This window comes from Hyperolius riggenbachi, chromosome 1 (genome assembly GCF_040937935.1).
Source record: "Hyperolius riggenbachi isolate aHypRig1 chromosome 1, aHypRig1.pri, whole genome shotgun sequence".
NCBI lineage: Eukaryota > Metazoa > Chordata > Amphibia > Anura > Hyperoliidae > Hyperolius > Hyperolius riggenbachi.
The window spans coordinates 438,607,856-438,633,018 of record NC_090646.1 but is presented as its reverse complement, the minus strand read 5'-3'; the positions used below and the strand labels follow the sequence as shown (position 1 = coordinate 438,633,018).

General features: G+C 42.3%; 1 protein-coding gene across 4 annotated transcripts in view; it reads left to right on the top strand.

Annotated features, from left to right (window-relative positions):
• SHC3 (SHC adaptor protein 3) overlaps window positions 1–25,163 on the top strand; it is a 152,673-nt gene that overhangs the window by 34,333 nt on the left and 93,177 nt on the right. Inside the window, exons 1-2 of one of the 4 annotated variants that reach the window (XM_068237764.1) lie at window positions 10,199–10,241; window positions 12,958–13,591. In XM_068237764.1, coding sequence (XP_068093865.1) covers window positions 13,052–13,591 — 540 coding nt within the window. In that variant the 5' untranslated portion in view covers window positions 10,199–10,241; window positions 12,958–13,051. Of the gene's footprint in view, window positions 1–10,198; window positions 10,242–11,550; window positions 11,727–12,832; window positions 13,592–25,163 lie in introns of those variants that run through there. The other 3 variants (XM_068237773.1, XM_068237784.1, XM_068237755.1) reach the window with 3 other exon arrangements.

Sequence of the window (25,163 nt, the reverse complement as noted above, 5' to 3'; positions counted from 1 at the left end):
CTCGCTCCAGACCCACCGCCAATCAACTAAAATCTTCCATCTGACCGAAAACACTTGCAATTTCCAGAAGATTTGATAAAGTGAACAAATTGGCCAGATACGGATGGAAAATCTTGACAAATGTATGGCCACCTAAAGTCCTTTTTCTGCTGGTCAGGGTCTGAAAATATATTTTATTGATAAGCTGTGAAAACCGCTCACATGAGAAAATTGAGGAGAAAAGGTAATTGAAACAGGGCCCAGGTCAGATCAGAGCCCCGGTGTCTCTAAAGGTCACATTTTATAATATCACATTTGGGCCATATCAGTCCCTAGTGGCAAAAAAAAAGAAAGGGGGGAAAAAACTTTCAGAGAGCTTCAACCAGCAATGATTACATTTGCCAGGAACCAGAGATAAGTAAATGGCTACTGCTCTCTGCAGTGAAAATACATTTTTACTCACAGGGAATGCTTGGAAATGTTTTCAAATGTTCTTTTATGTAGCTAAGAGTAGTTACTGAAATTTTAGTTTTGGGATTATAATCCCACCAGAACAGTGATCGATTGTTGCAGGTGTGCATATGATTTAACTTACCAGGCATTTTATATTTCAAGAACTTTGGCAATGTACTGTAAGTACAAAACACTGTTTTGTATGCACCTCCACCCATGACTATGCAAGATAATGGCCTCTGTTCTCTTTTAACTGCTTCCTGACTGCCAATCCCTGAATGTTCTTAGCATTAAACTGTCTACATGAAATGCCTAATTATAGTTTAACATATCACCTAATCCTAACCCCATGCTACACCATTAAAACAATTTTCTTCTTCTGGCCCTACAGTCCTTGGTGGGCTCTGGCCTCTTCCACAATATTCCTCCATCCTTCTCTCTCTCTTGCTCTTTTTCTCCATTGGCTAGGTCTGCTATTATGTCTTCCATCCATCTTGCACGTTGTCTTCCTCTTTTTCTTGAGGTACATACATGAAGACAGACCGGGCATCAGTCCCTTTAAGCTCTTTAATGTAGCATCTTGCCGAAAAATATAGCAGTAATACATTCATATCAAATCGGAATTGGATGGATCAAACCTGCATTGATGAGGGTGTCAGGGGAGTGCGGGATGCGGGTGACCAGGGATGAATGGACGGCACTACAGCCGTTTCGTGCCCAGCTGGCGCTTGCTCACGTGCTTGCATCCTTGGTGATGGCGGCGCCGAGCGGCTTTCCAGATAGGACCTGTAAGCCACACCTCCATTGGTGTGGAGCAAGAGTGTCAGAGAAGTGAGGGGGCAGAGACTCGCCATAACGGCGAGAAGCTTGTGTATGTGCTTAGACAAACCAGCAAGCAGAGATAGGCTGCTGGCATTGCATTAAAGGGGCAGTGTACAGTGAAACCTGGAAGTGCATGAACAATACACATTGTTACTGTGAACGTGATATTAACATAGCCAGCTAGGTTAAAACATAAAATATGATTTTTGTGAACTATTGTGTCAAATCATTGTGCCAACTATATATTGTTTGACTGTTCTATACTGTACTCTTTTTGTTGAGTACAGCCTTTCTTTCATAATATTTTAGGCTTATATCCTTCCTCCATTCTCCCCACATCTCAGACACCTAATACGAAGGGCTTTTATATGCCTGATAGTATTTTGTCCCTCTATTATTTCTTCTAACTCATGATTATAGCGTATTCACCCTCTTACATTGGTCCAATAATTCTTCTTAAAGCGGATCCGAGATGAAAAACTAACTATAACAAGTAACTTATCTATATATCTCATCTAAAGTTTAGATAGTTTACAAAGCAAATCTAGCTGCACACAACTTCAAAAGTTTATGATTATTTATTCATGTGATACAATGAGGGCAGCCATGTTCTGTTTGTCACATTGTCACAGGCTGAGGGCTGGAGATGCTATCAGCTTGCCCGTGTGTAAATTCAGTCCCCTCTCCTCCTCCCTCCTCCCCTCTGTCTCTGAAATCTCTGGCTAGTAACCTTCTCCTCCTCCTGCACAGACCTGAGCTCCCATAGGTCATTGCTACAGTGCCAAGGCAGTGTGAAAAAGCTGTGGGCGAGGCTTGTTTAGTTTATAGGGAATTAGAGTATTAAAACAAAACAAAAAAAGTATTTGGCTTGAGGAATGCCCTATAAACTATATGAAAGGAACACAATTATGGAATGAGTAAAAGTTTATCTCGGATCCACTTTAACAATACCGGCGACTTTGGGGCTGAAGGTCGGCCTGTATTCTTCCTGAACGGGGACACTCTACATCATCATGCCGGCTGCGTGTTACCGTGGCGGCCGGCATGACAGTCCTGTGCATGGATGTGTCAGGATCGGTGTCAGCAAACAGAGAGAATCTGATTATTGGTGATCTGCAGTATCACCAACAATACAGATATCACCTGATTATTGATGATCTGCAGAATCACCAATAATACAAGTGAAACTAACCGCTGGACACCTAACACAGTAAATAACAATAACGACAGCAATAATTTACAAGATCGTGGAAATATCCACCACACGGCAATTCCTCAGAGGTGTGGTTACCTCTGAATGGGAACCCCGTGTGTGAGATCCTCAAACCCGGCAAAGAGAGGAATCTCAGCCCCTGGCAGTAATCGTCTGCTGGGCCAGGCGTCTCGGAGAGGCAAGCCTCAGAGATAACCCTATAGTGGGAGACGTTCCACTGAAGGGAGAAAGGTCAGACAAGCGGAGGTTCAGCAACAGAGAAGGCGGCAGCAGTACAGAAACGGAAGGCTGATTCAGAGTCGGTAAACAGGCAGGGTCGGCAACTTGAATCAGATAGGCAGAAGTACAAGAGCGATTAGAGTAAAGAGTAGTCAGGGATAGCCAGAGTCAAAACACAGGTAAATATACAATACAATCCTAATCTAAGGTGTGACGTCCTTGGTATCAACACCTAGGAAACTGAGCTAAGGTCTGAGCGCTAACACGGATGTATTCATGACAGTAGACAACTTGCTACTGACAAGCAAGTCCTATATGTAGCAAAAGAGCTGTCCAGCGCCACCCCAAAGCCCCAGCCAATCACCAGAGCAGCCGGAGTCAGCTGACTGGCCTGGTCAGCTGACTCCCCGTCTAGAGGCATAAAGATCCTGCCTCCTCGCGCGTGCGCGCGTCATGCGGAGAGTGAGGGCCGGTGAAGGGGACCCCACAGGAAGCAACTGCGCGGCGGAGTCCGCCAAGCATGCGGACTCCGCCGTCCGCACTGCCCCGCACGCCGGCACACCAGCGGTGAGAGCCTGGGAAGCGGGTCCGCTATCCCTTACAGGATGGTTTTCTAACTCTGCCGGTGTGATGATGTGGAGTGTTCCCGTTCAGGAAGAACTGTCCGACCTTCAGCCCGAATGCCGCAGGTAACCACCAGCTGGACCGGGAGAGGAGCCAGGAGGACGCCGGGGGACCTTGCGGCCTATGGTGGGCTGGAGGAAGCCCCAGATAAGTACCAGTTTCATTTTTGGACTGCTCAGAGTCCCTTTAAAGATCTGATCCTCTGTGACGATGCAAAACCTTTGATCAACCACATGCACGTACCCACGTTGCAATGTCATGGAAACGATCACTCATCACGCAAAAAGTTGAGTGAGTAGGAGCCTTAACCCTCCTGGCGGTTAGTTGTTTTTGCCAAAAAGGCAAAAATCCTTTTTTTTTAAATTTTTTTTGTTTTTGTTTCATGTAAAGCTACCAGAGTGGTAGCTACATGAAACACCACTAGAGGGCGCATGTGTCCCTCTAGTGCGATCGTCGCCGGCATCAATAGCAAACAGGGGAACGCGTATATAACGCGTTCCCCTGTTTGGCTTCTCCTGTCGCCATGGCGACGATCGGAATGACGTCATGGACGTCAGCCGACGTCCTGACGTCAGACGCCTCCGATCCAGCCCATAGCGCTGCCCGGAACTCATTGGTCCGGGCAGCGCAGGGCTCTGGCGGGGGGGGGGCCCTGTTGCGCCGCTGCGTGCGGGCGATCGCCGCAGAGCGGCGGCGATCAAGCTGTACGCGCGGCTAGCAAAGTGCTAGCTGCGCGTACAGCATTTTAAATGAAGAAAATCGCCCCACCAGGGGCTGAGATATCTTCCTGCGCGGCATAGCCCGAGCTCAGCTCGGGCTTACCGCCAGGAAGGTTAATGGTGAGATTTAAAATTACGCCAGACAATGAACTCCCTCCCGCTTTAATTAAATCAGCTACGATATTATCTTCTTCTGGAGTTTAGTTGTTTTTGATTTTTCTTATAATGATGTCTATATCTTGTCTGTTTGGTTTTTCTACTAGCTCTTCATGCTTTTCTGTTTCCTCTGGTCTTATTCTTACATCTTGATGATTTCTTTCTACAAGGAGTGCTTCAAAATTTCAGTCTATCTTTTGATATATTTAATATATCTTGTTTTTCCCCCAATACTTTTACAAGTTTGTCTTTACAACCCTTTAAAGAGAACCCGAGGTGGGTTTTACAAATCCTGATTGCATACAGAGGATGGGTCTGCATATAATGACCAGCCTCTGTTGCTATATTATCTCCCCCCAGGCCCCCCTGAGCTCTGCACAGCGTGTCACCAGCAGGCTACAGTGGTTTGCAAAAGTATTCGGCCCCCTTCAAGTTTTCCACATTTTGTCATATTACTGCCACAAACCTGAATCAATTTTATTGGAATTTCATGTGAAAGATCAATACAAAGTGGTGTACATGTGAGAAGTGGAACAAGAATCATCCATGATTCCAAACATTTTTTACAAATAAATAACTGCAAAGTGGTGTGTGCGTAATTATTCAGCCTCCTTTGGTCTGAGTGCAGTCAGTTGCCCATAGACATTGCCTGATGAGTTCTAATGACTAAATAGAGTTCACCTGTGTGTAATCTAATGTCAGTACAAATACAGCTGCTCTGTGATGGCCTCAGAGGTTGTCTAAGAGAATATTGGGAGCAACAACACCATGAAGTCCAAAGAACACACCAGACAGGTCAGGGATAAAGTTATTGAGAAATTTAAAGCAGGCTTAGGCTACAAAAAGATTTCCAAAACCTTGAACATCCCACGGAGCACTGTTCAAGCAATCATTCAGAAATGGAAGGAGTATGGCACAACTGTAACCCTACCAAGACAATGCCGTCCACCTAAACTCACAGGCCGAACTAGGAGAGTGCTGATCAGAAATGCAGTCAAGAGGCCCATTGTGACTCTGGACAAGCTGCAGAGATCTACAGCTCAGGTGGGGGAATCTGTCCATAGGACAACTATTAACCATGCACTGCACAAAGTTGGCCTTTATGGAAGAGTGGCAAGAAGAAAGCCATTGTTAACAGAAAAGCATAAGAAGTCTCGTTTGCAGTTTGCCACAAGCCATGTAAGGGACACAGCAAACATGTGTAAGAAGGTGCTCTGGTCTGATGAGACCAAAATGGAACATTTTGGCCAAAATGCAAAACGCTATTTGTGGCGGAAAACTAACACTGCACATCAGTCTGAACACACCATCCCCACTGTCAAATACGGTGGCAGCAGCATCGTGCTCTGGGGGTGCTTCTCTTCAGCAGGGACAGGGAAGCTGGTCAGAGTTGATGGGAAGATGGATGGAGCTAAATACAAGGCAATCTTGGAAGAAAACCTCCTTGAGTCTGCAAAAGACTTGAGACTGGGGCAGAGGTTCACCTTCCAGCAGGACAACGACCCTAAACATAAAGCCAGGGAAACAATGGAATGGTTTAAAACAAAACATATCCATGTGTTAGAATGGCCCAGTCAAAGTCTAGATCTAAATCCAATCAAGAATCTGTGGCAAGATCTGAAAACTGCTGTTCACAAACGCTGTCCATCTGATCTAACTGAGCTGGAGCTGTTTTGCAAAGAAGAATGGACAAGGATTTCAGTCTCTAGATGTGCAAAGCTGGTAGAGACATGCCTTAAAAGACTGGCAGCAAAAGGTGGTTCTACAAAGTATTGACTCAGGGGGCTGAATAATTACACACACCCCACTTTGCAGTTATTTTTTCTAAAAAATTGTTTGGAATCATGTATGATTTTCATTCCACTTCTCATGTGTACACCACTTTGTATTGGTCTTTCACATGGAATTCCAATAAAATTCATTCATGTTTGTGGCAGTAATATGACAAAATGTGGAAAACTTCAAGGGGGCCTAATACTTTTGCAAACCACGGTATATCACCGCTCCCCTCCTGTGTCACTTCCCTCCCCGCTCATTGGAGGGAAGGGACGCGGGCGGGGAACAGCGACATAGAGGAGGTGTGGGAGCGGCGAGAATGACACTATACATGTAAACAGCCTGCTGGGGACATGCTGTGTGTCGCTAGCATGACGGTTTACTTTGGGGGGCACAGCAGAGTGCAGGGGGGGGGCCTGGGGGGAGATAATATTGCAACGGAGGCTGGGCATTATATGCAGACCCAGCCTCTGTATGCAATTAGGATTTGTAAAACCCACCTCGGGTTCTCTTTAACCATTTCCACCGCCCGGAAGTGAAGCTCACGCCCGGGCGGCTGCTCTGTTGCGCTCCCGTGCTTCGGCGGGCTCCTGCGCACGATCGCGGGCGCGCCCCCATGGTGTCCCCGGTAGCCCTGGGATCAGTGAACGGGAACATGGTTCCCGATCAACGATCCCTGTCCCCCGCAGAAAAACCGAAGCGCTCACACATGAGGCTTCAGTTCTTCTGCCCGGAAAAATTTCTGCATCCCCCTTGTACTTCCACTTAGCGAGAAGTTCAAGGAGGGAAAACAAAAATGAAGGTGGCCATCCTGTGGCCAAATAGTAAAACTACATCTAGACATTTTTTACATTACAATTTACACATTCAACAACATTAAAAATGAACTGTTTATGTCCCACACTAAAATATTACCCAAATACATTTTTTAATGGAAAAAAAAAATTATTAAAAAAAAAAAAAAAAAAAAACATACCAGTAAATAGTTACCTAAGGGTCTGAACTTTTTAAATATGCATTTGAAAGGGGTATACTACAAACATTTTTTAAATTATAAGCTTGTAAATAGTGATGGACGCAACACGGAAACAATGCACCTTTATTTCCAAATAAAATATTGGCGCCATACATTGTGATAGGGACAAAATTTTAATAGTATAATAACCGAGACATACGGGCAAATAAAATGCATAGGTTTTAATTATGGTAGCGTGGATTATTTCAAAGCTATAATGGCCGAAAACTGAGAAATAATGAATTTTTTCCATTTTTTTCTTATTAATCCTGTTAAAATGCATTTATAAATATATAATTCTTAGCAAAATGTACCACCCAAAGAAAGCCTAATTAGTGGTGGAAAAAACAAGATATAGATCAATAAATTGTGATGAGTAGTGATAAAGTTATTCGCGAATGAATGGGAGGTGAAAATTCCTCTGATGCATAAGGTGAAAAATCCCCACGGGCTGAAATGGTTAAACCTAGTTTTTTTTTCTAGAGATAAAGAAACTTAAAACACGCCCCCTTGTGGCTTGACCGCACAATGGATTCCAATCGGTTTACGCACACAGACCATGCAATATGTGGTCGCAATCGGTGCGCAGAAACCGCTGGGATTTTGGCAGCAGACCGACTAGAAGGGAGCTTGTGAGTTACTATGATACAAACTACACACTATTTCAGGGTATAAGTGCCACTACTCCTACAGAAGGGTAGGAGTCCTAACTACACTGAGATTAATATCTACAAATAAAACGGTTAAACACACTCTATTTTATCTAGCTATCAACAGTAGTAGCGACTCTTCAGAAGCTAGGGTTCAGTTTGTGCAGCTGAAAAGCAGGGGTAGCTGAACAAATAAATTACTTTTTAGTCGTTTATTATTAATGCAATATAAATAATTAATATATACAGAAAATTATTAAAATCAACAATTATGGAGACAATTGTAGCACAGTATAAAAATAAAAAAGGGAAGAAAATACGAATACTTAAGTTCATGTGGAAATATGTCCTTTCTGGGAAAACACGGGAAGTTTCTTTGTTTCAGTTCAGGAGCAAACTTTAGACAAGATGGCCGCTACTCGTCCTCACAGCAGCAGCATGCTCCTATGAATATGGATTTCAGAGGACTAAAGGAGGAGCCCCTGGCAAGTTCTTTTGAATGCCCTACATTTTTGGGTGGAGTCTCAGGTTCAGCCCAGGGGCTGGACAGGGTGCAGTTAACCTCCTGGGTGGGTTTCTGGCGCTCACCAAATATGACATTCTCCATATCTCCACTTACGCTTCCCGCACACACATAACAGTCACAGATTCATATTCCTCAGAATATGACAGTTCATATGACATCAAACTTGGTTGCTGTCGCACGTCCGGTTCCGAAGTAGAGGAATACCTCGGGTTCTGGGTATGTCAAAGGCCTCAATTTAATATTAAAAGATTCACCAAATCTGGGCCAGCAGAATGAGATAACTTTCATACCTCTCATATGAACAGTATTCCTTAAACAGGCTAAAAATCATATACAGCATTAATTTTCTCTCTGCTTCCGACGAAGTCTAGCAGTCTGGTCTCCTGCTGACTTTATCCTGTCTCTTCAAAAAGGCAGCAACACTTTTCCATTTGGGGCTTACTGCTAGAGAGCTTCCACACCTTGGTGTCACTGGCCCAGGAAGGAACTCTTTTGATGAAGTTAATTACACAACCAGGTCTTCTCAGAGAGCCACTTGTCTCATGAAAAGAAATTTCTGCTAACAACTGAAATGCTAGATTTCCAAAAGAAGACCCCAGGCTCGACAGTCTGCTACCCCCTAGACATAAAATCTTGATCTGGCAACGCAACGACAATCGGTGCAGGAAACCAATTGCAATTGCGTTTTCTGGTCTCACAGCTCTTCCGTGACACTCAGCACGAAATTTGCATATCCTAAAGCTTGGATTCGCTGGGAGAGTAGTGGTGGTGGTGGCGGCGGTGGTGGTGGCGGCGGCGGTGGTGGTATTTTACATAGTGGTATCATCTTTTTTTCTGCTAGGTACACACAACAATTTTCTGGCAGATTTACCTGCCAGATCGATTTTCCAATTTATTTTCTGATCGATTTCTTTTCACCTCTATGGAAATCGATCAAAATTCAGATCGGACATTTTGGAAAAAATCAATCTGGCAGGTAAATCTGCCAGAACATTGTATTGTGTGTACCTAGTATTAGAGCTGTACAATACCATTCCAAGACTGGGTACATAGGACATAGGAAGTACAACATAATTATCAGAATTCAAAATGTTCTACAATCCAAAAACAGAAGTCTCATTGTCTTATAGTGTGGTTACCAAAACTTCTTACAGTAAAGCAGTCATTGATTAAAAGCAAACATCGTTGGAAATTGCGATCAGTCCGGGTGGTGGCCCATAGCTATGTAGCGAACAGTGCAATGCTGCATTTTGATGAACATCTGTGTAGTGTATGGATGGATTGGGTCCCTCTCTGATCAGATTGAGATCAAGGAGAAATTGATCTGTTTCCCACATTGGGTGGCACTCTAAACGTGTATGGCCACCTTAATTCTGGTAAGCTCACAATGATTCGTTTTGCCCCTTTTGAAAGCTGGATATACATAATATGGAATTACTGTATGCCCAACATAAGTAATTTGTGGTCCTTTCTGTATCTGTTACATATTGCTCTATAATATTTGACATGGGTGGCCTCAAGAGAGGTATGTCATGGGTTAACTGCTGGGGATGAATGCATGTGCACATCTGGATCCAGCAGCATTTTAAGCTATGTGATGAAAACCTGTAGATTCCTCTTCAAACTGAACAATCATTTTAGTAGAACTACATGAAACATGCTATTGTGTGACCTGACTTGTGCAATAGTCCACTGACTGTGCAATTTGCTGATAAACATTTTTATTTTTTTTGCCCTTACTCCATTATGTGCACACATTGTAAAGATCTATAGTCATTTTTGTTCTTCATGAAGGCTTATATAAGGATTTTCATTATTTAATTTTCATGAAAATTAACCCCCTTTTAGAACTGCCTGTAGACCTATATAATAAAGCAGAGTGTTTTTTTGCGCCCATGAGATTTTGATAAATAAAATTGACCGTTATTTGTTTGCTTTATTCCTTCCAAAACCTAATGATTTCATTGAAAAATTCCAACATGATCTTGTTTCCGTGTGCGTTTCCATGGCAGCCCCTGTTGCTAAGGGAGGGTTCTCACAGTACATCATCCTGCTTACTGCTGTATGAATTGTTCCCTTGGAAAGTCAGGTAGTCTGAACATATTGCTGCGTGTGTTGCTGCTGTATAAACCCCTCCTGTGCTGGAATAGCTAACAGCATAAGAGAATCACAATGGATTGCTAATGACATAGTACCAAAGGGGAGAAAATAATAAAAATCTACAAAATGACTTGAATTATTGAACAGAATTACTGTAGCCTTGACTCAAGTTATCAGTATGTTTAGTTAGAAAAAAAAGCTATAACGTTGTCATTTGCCACACCCAGGATGAAAGACCCGGCATTTATCAAGAGTATTTTTAATAGATTATTATATTGCAGGTATTGATGAACAGTATCAATAGGAAAAAAAATGTATTTATTGCTGTGTCAGTATTACAAGATGTTATGAACAAGCTGTCACTGAATTGGTCACAGCTCAAATCAGCTGCAGGAGAGGATGTATGCAAAGTAATTTTGCCTTTTTTGTGTTGTTTCAGTGTCTTACTTTTATTTAGGAGGCCTTCCAGATAAAATTATAACACTAATCTGAGATTCAGTTGTGGTCATCTTTATTCTTTATTTTCCATAATTTTTTAGCTAGGTGTACTAGTATCTTATGTCAGAGATCAAGAAATGTAGGAAACAGCCACAATTAATTGTTCTCTGTTCTTGCCTTCATATCATAATATACAGAAATGCAAAAAAAAATGATATGCAGTTACTTACAGCATTCAGAATCACTTATTTAATGTTGTGAAAACTCACCGTCTTTGGCATTCATGTATTTATTGCTATTGTGTATATAGTTTCACATATTGCACGTCTTACAAAATGTGCCCCTGAGGATTTCAATTAGCATATTATATACACTAAAATATTACATTTTGTGTGGCTGTTAAAATGAAAATGCTTTGCAGCTGCATTGTCTTATTTTCACCAAGGGGTTAATCCTCAGCATATATGCTGTCCAATCTATTACCCTAGAGACCATCCTATAGGGCTCTGTCGGTCAATATGTCAATTAAATGTGCTGGAATAGGCATATTAGACAGAATGAGCACATTCATGAATGGAGCAGGTACACGAAAACACACACTAGTGATTAGGAATTCTATCAAACACACAGCAACCTGTTTTTTTTGCCGTGGTTTATCTTTAACATCCCTTTCATTCTCAGGCTACAGAGATGCATTTGTTTGTCTGTTGGCTGCTTAATTAGGTTACATTTTGCCATATAAAGAATGCTGCCTGCGATCAAAATGGACTCTTCCACTATTTAGCAAGCCTTTGTTGAATGAGTCATCCAGGCTGTCTCTCATTGGATGGAACGGTTAGCACCCAAGGGATTGCCAGGCAGAGGCTGCATGGCCCTGCTTCATTCACAGAATTATTGATATGCGAGCCAGCCCTTTCATTCACACAAATAGAGTTTCATTCACATTTTGTGATTTTCCTTTGTAGCTAATGAAGAGAGGCATTTGGGAATTTTAGGTGTTCCGCTGTGTTAGCTAAGAGCTGAAACTATCTATGATGTGAGTATTCATTGTTGCTATGCTAGCAGACAGAATGGGCAAGATGAATGCTGTGAGAATACTGCAGCGGGCTGTGTCGTGTGCTTAATGAAAGGCTATTCTGCACTAGGAGCTCGCTCTTACATTAAATGGGACAACTCTGTTATTATTCAACACCCCCGGGAGCAGAGGTGCTGACTTATTTCATGTGTCATAAATTAGACTAATTAAATCTCTTCATCTGAAAGTTAACATCACGTCTTTGTACTTTCTGTGCTGCAGTCTTTGAGTAAAGGGGGGGGGGGGGGAGGGGGGGGGGCTTTCTTAGGTCATTAATGTAGTGCATTCCACAGGAAGATTTGACAGATCACTTATTTTACATATCTATTGTTTAGCATCACTTGAGGCCTATTATATTTCTTAGAGTATTGCTACTTAGCTAGCCAGGTCAGATATTGAATTGGGACCCGTGGATTTGGAAGCTGTTCACTTTCCTTCAGAATTCACCACTCACCTCAATAACTGTATGTTATTTCCTGTACAGACTTGACGTTATAATGCTTACAATACAGTATTACATGTGACATCTCCCATTCACCCGTACATCGTATTCCTGTGTGTGAATATCTGCTAAGTGGGGTTCAGCTGTAATATAAAGCAACACTTGCTAAAGTATAATTTCTTTACTAAATAGATTAGTAAAACTTCAAAACTGAGACTCGTTCTATATTTATTTTCATGTTTATACTTTTATTCGGTCCACTTGTTGTTTTTTAAACCTTTTTGTTTGCCTATCTGTCTATCTAATATACCTGTCCACTGTGATTTACATCAATGCTGTTGGACACGTAGTGTAATAGGAGGAAACCCTTACTGGAGACCATAGGGTGTGATTACAGGCATACATTGGTTTTGAGGAGAGGTTATATATTGACATAAATTGAAGAAATGATCTGTTTGCGAAGTTAGGGGAAGGAAATTTGAGAATTGATTGGTTCTAGAGTGCTGTAAGTGGGTGGATGTTTTTTGTGCTACAGGAAGTGATTTGCAGTGCTCACTGAGCCTTTTGTTGAAAAGGGTCTCCTCATTTGTGTGAGTCATGCTTTTGCTGTGAGCGAGTTGGCAGCTCTAACCAGAAGTGGAATGTCATGTAGAACTGTCTTGAGAAAATTCTACCATTTATGCTCTTTGGCATTTTTTCCACAATTTTGTTACAGATTTGTATTCTTTTCTGTTGCATTTGGTTTTACAGGTACCGTTATGAACCTTTGGCAATGTTAACAAAGGTGGTTCTTAGATTGGCATCAGATTTGCCACAGCATATCAAGGAAACTAGATAGAAGGGCATGCTTCAACGTACCAAGTATAACCGCTTCAAGAATGAATCTGTGACACCGGTCGATGGTCTCTTGAGCAACCTGTCCATGAACAGTAAAGTCTCCACAGTTGCCGGTACCCCATCTACAATTCCATGCCAGGTTGCGACCTCTGATACACCGAAGGACCAGGAAGATGGATCCACCTCTCTTTGTACATTTATTCACAAAGTGTCTCACTTGAAACTCAGCAACACAGGCAGCCTGTTGGGTATAAAAAACCTTTCCTCTGCAGTGAAGGAGCTTGCTGGATCCAAGTTACAGGGTAGCTCTCCTGCTCTAAGTGCAGCAGCAGGAGCCTCAGACAACACATGTAACCTTGCCTCTATTCCTCCGTGTTCCCAGCAGGACATGAGCAAGATGAGCACAGGGAAAAAAACACGCTCGGAAGAAATGCATCTGGGAGGTGAAGATTGGAATCAAAGTAGCAGCTTTGTCAATAAGCCTTCTCGAGGATGGCTGCACTCAAATGAGAAGATCCAGGGACCCGGAGTGACGTACATTGTGAAGGTTGGTCTGCTTCTACCCATCACTGTGTGTGTGGTTTTTTTTCTCTTTTTATCAATCAACAGTTTGTTTAGTTTACGTAATAACTATCATCTAACATTTAAGCAATCACTTGCAACGTGCCTTTTAATCTACGTGAAGTGATGGGATGTAATATATCTGCTGTAGACTGGCTGATACAGTGCTTTACCTCTAGATTAATTAAGCCTTGCATTCTTCTCGCAGAGGCTCTTACATTAGGGATTCATAATAAAAATGACCAAAAGCATTTGTGTCTAGCAGCATATGGCTTCAGTGTAGACGATTGCAGCACTGATTCAGTGTTAATTCATGCGATGGGGATTTGAAATCTCTCGTTCAGCAAGACCACTATCAAAGCATTCTATATGAGCTGTTAGTGTGTTTCCATGATAATAAACCTGACCATTCTGTCTACGGCAGTGTTTCATGAGAAACCTGTTATAGGGAAACATTAAACGGACCATGTTAGAGTGAAAACTTGTACTACTGTAAATAAAACAATAGCAGATGTGCATTTATAAAGCGTTCTATTGTGCATTCAGCTGTACTGTCACATACGTCACACATTGACACAATCATATTATTCGCGTTGATCATAGCTGGAGTGAAAGATCCAATTATGTCTCTTTATTAAATGATAATCTGCATTACCCTAATATGCTACATGTAATAATAAACAATAGATGTGTACTGCATACCTGGCTTGTAAATAGCGGTCTGATTAGGACTCAGCAGTAGGTTTTCAGTGCAATCAGTTTTTTTATTGAGTGAACTTTATTTATAGGTGCAAGGTTTTCTGCAGGTATAGTGCAATCATATACATTCCACATTCCTGACTCTGGGTGTGTATGCCCGTATATCAGTAGTCTAGTCTCTGGAATACACTATGCTTAGTCTGTAACTTTTTTCTCCTGTCATATATCCTTGCTGTGGAAGTTTGTTCCAAGTATCTAGTACTCCTTTAGCAAATAGTTTCTGGTGCCTCTCCTGGACTTCCATTAGTTGCAGCCGCAGCACCTTGTTTGTTTTGTTATTTTTTTATGATGAAGGCTTTAGGAAAAGGCAATTATATTATCTATTCAAGAAAAGCTGACAAAATATCTGTGATTTAGAACATTCATCTGTCCTCCTAATATACAGTACATGACTTTGGGTGTAGGAAATCTTTTGCACCTATAGTGCATTTCCCCATTAGTAGTGGTAAAGTTATCTTTTGAATAGAGGCCCTGCCATGTCATTTGCCATTGTAATTAATTTTTGCTTTGCAAATGACAGATTATTTAGTTTTTTTACATAAAAGGGCAATTTTAACAACTACCAGTAAATCCCTTTAGAGTGTATAGCAGAACAACAAAAGCTTGCTTTCTTATAACAGAAAGAATGTGCGATAATTCAGGTTGGAGTGAGCTTGAGATGTCTCCCAGAGCATCACTGCTGAATATATGCAAATAGCAGTAAAGGCCAACTGGTAGGCTAGGAAAAAGATCTGACCTTCCTGACCTAACATTGTGATAGCTTGTTGCCATTCATATATTTCTTAAAAAAGTTGATAAGGGAATGAAATCGAAGAACAGAACTCTACTGGGTGTCATTGAGTGTAACACCTTATCATAGCCATGCCAGCAATTGTACTGTATTGGAAGATATTATTTGTATGGAGCCCAATAGTAAAATCATGCAAAATCTGCAGACTTTGGTTTCAAAAGCTATACCACTGCTGACAGTAAAGGTCATCTCATCACTTGAGACAATGATTTGTGATCATCCCGGGGTAAAATCTAGCATTAATACATGTGTCTCACGACATTGTTTAACAATCCACTGTGTTGCATCATTAACAAACCAGCATGAACGAGTACTGCTGTTTGGTGCCTCCCACCCATCCTCTGCTCTCATTGTTCCCCTATTCACTTCATAGAATGGAACAGGCTGTTCGACAACATCTAAGCAGCATGTGTATAGAGCAATCGTTCCTACAACTGTCACCTAAAGCCTGGTACACACCATGCAATTTCCTGTCAGATAGATGGGTCGAATAGATAATTTCCAACAGGTCCGATCTGATTTCCGATCGTTTTTCTGATCGATTTGCATAGAAGTGATCAGAAAATCGATCAAAAATCTGATCGGATCTGTTGGAAATGATCTATCGACCCATCTATCTGATGGGAAATTGCATGGTATGTACCAGACAAGGAACACTCATCAGTGATTTGTGCAGATGACCGTTTCTCACCATCTGTACAGACCTCCAGCATGCTAGTTACTTTTATAGATGTACAAAGGTGTGCCTCAGTTGTGTGTGTATTCATTGTTAAAGCTCTGTCTGGGAAGGTTCTCATTGGTTCATTTCATGGTGTAGCCATTATCTTTTTTTGTACACCAAAATACAAAAGAAAAAATACAACATTCAGTGGAAAGTCTGTTATTTTCCCTAGTATATTTTCATTTGCTATTACTGCATGGATAAATCATGATGTAGCCAGACCATAATGAGATGTCTGGACTGACGGGCCCTATAGCAACCACATTGTCTCATATGACTCTAGTTATGCCCTTGTCGTTGATGCTGTATTATGAGATATCACTTTTACTACATTACTGCTGCAAAAATTAAGCACTTGTCTTATTTTTTGTTTCTGCAATATAAGGTTTCAAACTGTAAATGTGTATAAAGTGTTTATTGTGGAAGGCCAGAATCAATAAGTAATCCACTTGTATGTACGTTACTAGTATCAATACAATCCAGATGACTGTGTAAGAATAATATTGTCTTGTCACTCACTGGTATTATACTTTATCTGCTTGAGGAAGAGACGTTATCTTGCCCATCCATGGCCTGCCTGTTACAGAAGTGTGTATATGGTCTCCTCTCTGTAAGGTGACTATACAATGCTGTGTTTTGTGTAAGGGTTTTATTGAATATAATTTTATATCAAAACATTTTTAGCAGTGACAGACCTATCTCACTGGTCTTGATAAAGCACGATGCAATATGCAAAACGCGTGTCAACCCTTTACAACTTCATCACCACTTGATCTAGGGAAATGGGCACTGTCGTCAGGTTTGATATTTGATGCTATGTTTATGTATGTTTCATCTGCAATAAGTCTTAAAACATAAAGAATTGTACTGTGTAGATGGGGCTTAAGTTTTAGTGGGGAAGGCCATCCAAACAAGGGGGCTAATTGTGCATGTGTGCTGATCTATTTCTCCACAATTTTCTAAGATCTACCTGATTATGTGTTCTTGTTGCTAGGAAAGAAATCAATTCCAATCAGTGAAATAACTAGTTCAGGGTTACTGATTGATTCATTGTTAGCAGTATTTTAACTTGATAGAAAGTCAGCAGTTTCTGTAGCTATACGTAGCATCCAGTGTAGCTTTTTGGTGTTATCCCAAAGAATCAGTCATTTGCAAAGGAAACCTGTCCTTAATGCACATGTAAAGAAATCGACACACTGCATTGGTAAATAACATACAAGCTTACCACAGTATATTTCCACTATTATTATTTTTCCATAGGTGATTTCTGCTACCCATTATTGCATGACATGGGTGGCGTCATATTTTATTTGATAATGTGCATTTGTTCTCGGTTTTTGCTCACTGATCACAGCTTGCTAACTGATGTAATTCTCAGTCAAAGAGAAGTCCTTCAGATCAGTGTTTCTAGAAGATACTCACGGGCTACAATTGTCGCCGCAACATGCGGCGCGCGCGTGTTGCGGCGACAGGTCGCCCGTGAGTATGCGGCATTGCACGGGCGCGCACCCCGAACTGTCGCCCGTCGTTGATGTCGCCAGGCGATTGGCGCGGTCAATCGCCTGGCGACAGTCGCCGCCGCAACTCCGCCGCAACTGTCGCTAGTCCGCGTGAGTACGCGGACTAGCGACAGCAACATAATTGCAAATAGACGGCGCTTCCGGCGGGGGGAGGGACAACAGCGACAGCTTCCGCCGCATCAGTTGCCAGGTCCCTCCGCCGTGTGTATGCGGAGGGACCTGGCGACAAGCTGTCGCCGGCATGTTGTGCACACGCTCCCGTGTGCTAGCGACATGCCAAAAAGTTGCCCGTGAATATGGGCCATAAGAGTACAGTCATTTGAGAAGAGGTCAGAATGACTGTAAACAAGAAGTGGCTGTATCTCCTGAACAATTATCCAATCATTTCAACAGTGGAGTTTTCAGGGTTGCCAGCTATTGTAGCTGGCCATCTCTGTATTTGGTGTACTGCTTTATGTGAAAAAAAATGTTTTAGTGTATTATGGTCATCTAGTGCTACAACTTGAATGTTTAGGAGAGAGGAGAGGCAAGGCTGGCATTGCTCATACAGGGTTTTTATTAGCTTCAAATTGGAAAATACAAAATTGCACTTACAGTCATCCAGTCAGGTATATATGCTAAAAGCGGCTATGTGGGCGCTAGGTCGGGAAACCCCTGCAGACGATCATATCGCCCACTGCTGCTTGCTCACTGCACCTCTGCAGTGAGCAAGTGCCAGCGGCATGAAACGATCGTCTGCAGGGGTTTCCCGACCTGGCGCCCACATAGCCACTTTTAGCATATATACCTGACTGGATGACTGTAAGTGCAATTTTGTATTTTTCAATTTGAAGCTACTAAAATCCCTGTATGAGCAGTGCCAGCCTTGCCTCTCCTCTCTCCTACATTGATAAACTCTATGTTCCCGGCTTGAGCAAGCTCCTTAAAGGGACCAGCATCTCTACAGCCACAGTTATATTACAGGCCAGTTTTCACCCCCTGCTGCACAGCTTCCAAGGGTGCTGGACTTCCTTACTTTGCTCCACCACTAACATTGTTGAATGTTTAGCTTGATCAGATCAATATTAGTAATGAGTTTTACTTGGCCTGTTTTTACAATGAAATTTTATGTCAATATTCATATAAGAGACCTTGTTTGTCAGAAATAGGAACCAAATACTTTTCACAATAACTAGACTTGACGCAACCGAACATATATACATATTGTTCTAATTTGTTTAGCTTGAAATAGCATTTTATTAGGGTGGTTTGTGTGTGCATGTATATAAACCTTTGCACAATGCCATGCGCTTAATGTATTTGTATGTCCAAATAGGTATACCAGTGTACTTTACTTGAGTGTACTTACTACATGGAGTTTTGTTGCTTTAGTGGATTCTAGGTCTTCCCCGTTCTATAATTTCCTACAAGCTTGATTTACTATTTCCATGGTATGTGCAATTAAAGGGACTCCGAGCTCAGAAAAAAAAGGAAAGTTGTACTCACCAGGGGCTTTTTCGAGCCCAGTGCTGGTCGGGAGGTCCCACGCCGGCGTCCTGGCTCCTCTCCTTCTCCCCGCTCCGGAATGGCTGGCAGGCCGCAGCCCGGGCGACACTCTCCCGAGTGTCGGGCTGCTTCTTCCGCATATGACGCGGATTACGTCACACGCCGGCCGCCTTGCGTCATCACGGCGGCCGGCGTGAAAGTACTGCGCATGCGCGCTTTGTTCGCGCATGCGCAGTACTTTCACGCCGGCCGCCGTGATGACGCGAGGCGGCCGGCGTGTGACGTAATCCGCGTCATATGCGGAAAAAGCAGCCCGACACTCGGGAGAGTGTCGCCCGGGCTGCGGCCTGCCAGCCATTCCAGAGCGGGGAGAAGGAGAGGATCCAGGACGCCGGCGTGGGACCTCCCGACCAGCACTGGGCTGGAGAAAGCCCCTGGTGAGTACAACTTTCCTTTTTTTTCTGAGCTCGGAGTACATAATTGGAGACATTTCAGATAGCGATTTTACTAAGTAAAACAGGCCACACGTGTCATATCTGGATTTTTCTTTTCTTTGTGACTTTTATCATCCCCTCTTCCACTGCCGGGTCCCCCATTCCCATCTTCAACTTTAATGTAAGAGAGGCCTTTGAGTTCTCTCAGAAGGCCACAGACATACTGGGGACTCCTGTACTTTAGAAGATGAACAGGTTCCACACTGTGCACCTGAAGATGAAGCTGGCTGGAGTTTTAAACGGGGGCCCGGCAGTAGAACGAGGGCATGCAGAGAGTACCATCCTCTTAGGTGAGTATCTAACTTTCTTTGTTTTTAAAGGTAACAGCTGTCCTTTAAACAAACAAACAAAAAAGCATGTATGGATTTCCACTAATAAAAATATCCATAGGGAAATGTTTATAAGAGCTCAGTGCAAGCTCAAATAAGTACTGTATTTAAATTAAAGTAAACCTGAGATGAGGGAACAAGTTCTATTTTACTTACCTGGGTCTCCTTTCAGCCCCTGTAGCCTTATGGGTTGCTTTGTTTCCTCCTGGTCTGCTCCATTGTGCCACTATGCTCCTCTGAAAAATTGCCAATAGTGGGCAACTGTGCATGCAGGGCTTAGGCTGCACACTTCCTTGATCACACTCACGCGGCCTGGAGCGTTCCACAGTGGCCTTCCTACGAACTGTCTGAACATTAATTAGACACATACTTGCAGCTCTTTAACCCACTCAAGTTCCTGTCAATTTGAACATTTTAGCTGTGTAATATTGATACAACAATAAGCTTTTCAATACTTATGATCATCAGTGACACATTGTTTTTTTTATCAGGGCAATTTAGGCTTTTTCTGTGTAATATTTTTCCATAAAGTATTTTATAGGGTAATTATGTAAATGGCAAAAATAAATACTGGTAATTTTTTTCATTTTTTTTTAAACATTTTTCACCCTTCCTAATTTTCACATGGGAAGTGCCGCTATTATGGATTCACTTTAGTTGTGTGTATATATATATATATATATATATATATATATATATATATATATATATATATATTTAATGAACATTCTGCACCATTTGCAGATCCACATCTCAGTTTATGATACCAATTATGATCACTTTACCCTCTGCAAGTTCAGCCATAGCAATTAAAGGATACCCGAAGTGACATGTGACATGATGAAGAAGGCATGGGTATGTACAGTGCCTAGCACACAAATAACTATGCTGTGTTCCTTTTTTTCTTTCTATGCCTGAAAGTGTTAAATATCAGGTATGTAAGTGGCTGACTCAGTCCTGACAGGAAGTAACTACAGTGTGACCCTCACTGATAAGAAATTCCCCTTTTTACCTCTTTCTTGCTCTCAGAAGCCATTTTCTGCTAGGAAAGTGTTTTATAGTTGGAATTTCTTATCAGTGAGGGTCACACTGTAGTCACCTCCTGTCTGAGTCAGGACTGAGTCAGCCACTTACATATCTGATATTTAACTCTTTCAGACAGAGAAAGAAAAAAAGGAACACAGCATAGTTATTTGTGTGCTAGGCACTGTACATACCCATGTCTATCTCATCATGTCACATGTCACTTCGGGTATCCTTTAATCTCGTGTTTACACCAACTAGTGTTTTTATTGGAACATTTATTTTATTAAATATAGATAGATCTGCATCTGACGGTAATCTATCTGATGTGTGCCACACCCTAGGAACAGATTTCCAATAGATTTCAGAATGAAATCTATTGGAAATCTACCTAAGTGCATTATTGGACCATTAGATCCAATGCAACTCTATGGGCCATGGATCTGCTACCAGCAGCAGACCGACCTAGATTTACCATCCTGTCAGATAGATCAAAACCGGCGAAATTGGCCACAAATCGATCAATTGATAGATTTAAAAGTATCGATTTCTGATCGATTGATTCTATAGAATCGATCAATCGATAAATGGCTGAAATCGACCAGTGTATGGAAATCCAGTACAGAAGTTTTCCCTGTACTCCTAATGGCTAGACATTAAAACATAGACATAAAAAAAAGTAGAATACTTACTGTAAAGGGGTGGCAGAGGAACACCCGGAGGCAGGGTTGCTGCTAAAGTGGTACATAATTGGTGCCCTCTCCCCGGAAGGGAGTGGTAAAAAATGGGCGTAGCCATCACATGATGTGGGAAGAGCTAACTGCATGATGCTATCATGACAATATGGACCAAAAATCTCTGAGGAATTCCATGAAGAATTAAGGCAGTTCTGATGGCAAAAAAGGTCATACTCAGTACCAGCAAGACATACCTAGTAATAAAGTGGCTAGAAAAATATATACATTTTCTGGTCATTGTGTTTCTCTTGGTTCATGCATTAGCCCCAGCACAGTGTAGGTAGTCATATGCCCCCCCCCCGCCTCGTGTAGTTAGTCAGATGCCCCCCAGCCCAGTGTAGGTACTCAAATGTCCTGCCCAACCCCCCCCCCCCCTCCCGAGCCTCAGCTCAGTATAGAGAGACAGATGCCGCCACCTGCTTTACTTGTACCTAACGGCGGCCTTGCCTGGAGGTTCATACAAAATAGTATGAAAAATGGCCTGAATTACTGGGGCACTTTTAATATACAATACAATACAATAATATTTGTAAAGCGCTTTTCTCCCATAGGACTCAAAGCGCATAGCTGTGTCTCAGATTAATACAGGGTTTCAGGCTGGGTTGTGTTACAGAGGAGATAGTCAGATGTTCATGAATGCCAGACTGAAAAGGTAGGTTTTCAGTTTAGACTTAAATGTTTCCAGGGATGGGGCTGTCCTGATTGGGTGTGGCAGGGAGTTCCAAAGTGTAGGGGCAGCATGACAAAAGGCTCTGTCTCCAAAGGTTTTGAGGTGGACTCTGGGGGTGACCAAGGTGTTACGTCCTTTTGATCTAAGATTGTGGGGGGTGTGATGTAGTTGCAACAAGTCCTTCAGGTATCCAGGGCCCAGATTGTGCAAGGATTTGAATGTCAGTAAGCCAATCTTAAACAGAATTCTCCATTTTATCGGTAGCCAGTGGAGTGAGCTCAGGGTTGGTGTTATGTGGCAATGGCGGGGTTGGCTCGTTAACAGCCTTGCGGCGGCATTCTGTACTAATTGCAGGCGGCGTAAGTCTTTCTTATGCAGGCCTGTGTAGAGGACGTTGCAGTAGTCTAACCTTGATGTGACGAAGGCATGAACTAGGGTTGGAAGATCCTCTGAAGGAATTAGGTGTTTAATCCTTGCAATATTCCTTAGGTGAAAGAAGGAATGTTTCACAACAGCTGAGATTTGATTCCTGAAGCTTAATTTCCGATCAATCAGTACTCCCAGGCTGCGCACACAGTCTGAGTTGTTCAGGTCTGAGCTCCCTATCCTTAGCGGTGTTGGTTGAGACTGGGGCTGCTTTGCTGTTGAGCCCTGGCCCTCGATAACAAGAACCTCAGTTTTGTCAGCATTAAGTTTTAGCCAATTATTATTCATCCACTCCTGAAGCTCAGCTAAGCATGCGTTTATTTGTGGAGTAGGGTCTGTGACGTCAGGTTTGAATGACAAATATAGCTGGGTGTCATCAGCATAGCAATGATATGTCAGGCCATGTTTATGTATGATTTCTCCAAGTGGCAGCATGTATATGGTGAACAGTAAAATATTTCTTTCTAAGGGTAATTTGGGAACTCAAGTGGGGGAAGTGTCTTCACATAACTAAAGGTGAAAATCACATGACTTATCCAGGGTAAACATAGTGGTGTAATCTGTAAATATGGCATGTATTTTTAACGGTAAAAAAAAAGCTGAAACTTGTTACCTGTAAAAATGAAGAATGAACACAAAATGAACTGGTTTCAGAGGTGAACAATGAATATGTTTGAGCATTAGCTGCCTATTTATGTTTAGACTGTTAGATGCCTTTTTTGTATTAAAATTATGTTCCATGGTACTGTATTTTAGGCCTTAGACTGTGAAAAGGAGCCTACGTCTCAGCATCCTTTATGTGAGTTAGAAACACCAGCTTGCCATTAAAGTGATCCAGTAGTGGATCATCACTATAATATGAAGAGGTTCTGTGTTGCAGATTCCACTTTAGGAGGTGGTCTGGAGAATAGGAGGACTGAAATGGGTAGTGGGGGCAGGTCTAGGGGGATGGTGGCATAGCTGGGCTTTTAAACATAGATCACTTTCATATTTGGAGACTGAATGAGGTTCTAGAAAACCCTTACGTGGTCAGCCAGTATTGTATGGAAACTTACCACTGAGTAGGTATACATCTAGCACAATTTTGCCTAGCAGGGAATCCCTCATTCAGTCTTCTAGGTTATAGAAACCTACACTGTCATAAAAAAGTATGTAATGTTTATTCCAGGTGACTTTGCAGATCACAGTCAAACTTGGGCCTTCAAACCATTTTACTGTAAAAAGGGGCCCTCTGCCCTACAACTTACATTTCCAAATATTTTCAGAATGTTCTAGAGATGACAAAATAAAGGGGCTGTACTGTCAATCTAATAAAAGTATACTTGTCAGTAATTGCTCCAAACTCAGGTATTGACTTGTCTTCAAGTGCCATATAGGAAATCACTGCACCAAACCAAAGGCATGTTTTATACATAGACCGGAACTGGGCAGTATAGGATAGTGGAACAGAGGGTGGAACAGTTTGAAGCTCATTCAGATTGTATTATATTTGATTTCCCTGCAGCCATAGATTTCCCTTTATTTTATTTTCCCATAACAGTTGGCATATGGGCAAAAGTTTTTATTTGTCATTGGAGACCATTATCCTGGTAACGCCTTCATAAATGTTATTTCCCTTTATATTGTGGAAAAGTGTCCTCCCAAAAAGATATTAGCAGACCCCATCAAGCCATTAATAAAGTTGTATCCTTTAGCTTATCTCTGTGGAAGCGTAAATTCTCCCAGGCCCCTCCCCACATATCTCAGATCTCAATATAAGTGGGTAACCCCGACTCCCCTCCTGCCTTTACAGAGCCTAAATAATGTTCCTGGTTGGTCACTAACGATTTTGCACTTTTCCAATATATTCTGAATCAGTGTTTTATTTATACCTTTTAAGCATCGGAGGTTTACTAAGGACATTCCTGAATCGGAACGTCACAGTACTTGCAAATTAGGCATTACTGACGACCTCAGTGGGAGATCAGATCCTCATCCCTGTTTGAATGCATTTGTGAGGAGGGGGACAGGTGGGAAGGGTGCTATTTCTTCTTTTTATGAGGGCATTATGGCATTATTGACAACCCCCAAACCTAAGCACAGCAAACTCCCGGTTATCCCTAACTCAGGCAATCGGAAGTCTCAAGTAACCGGCATACCTGAGGGGGATAATGGGGACAGTGGTTTGGGGGGTTTGCAGAACATTGTAGTGTAGAAAATACTTACCGAGCGTCTTCTACCCTTCATGCAACTCCCTTCAGCTTTCTGGCATACGTGCACGGCTCCTGGCATGTCACCTGGCCTGATGTGAAGGATGCTGAGAAGCCACTAGGTAGGAGCTACAGGAAGGATAGCATTCATTCAGTAAAGCATATGTGTTAAGCTTTTAGCTGAAAAAGACACATGCTCTTTTATATTTGTTTTGCAAAGCTGCATTGCGTTACCCTGTTTTACTGCAGGGTAACGCAATAACAAGGCAATGGGGCCTAGAAACCCAGGAATCCCAGTGACGTACTTCCTGTCCAGCAGGGGGAACATTGGGAGAGGGGCATGCTGTGTGTGAGTGTATGTGTGTGGAGGGGGGGGGGGCTTATGCTAATTTCAAAGCATCTGGGTTTGGGAATT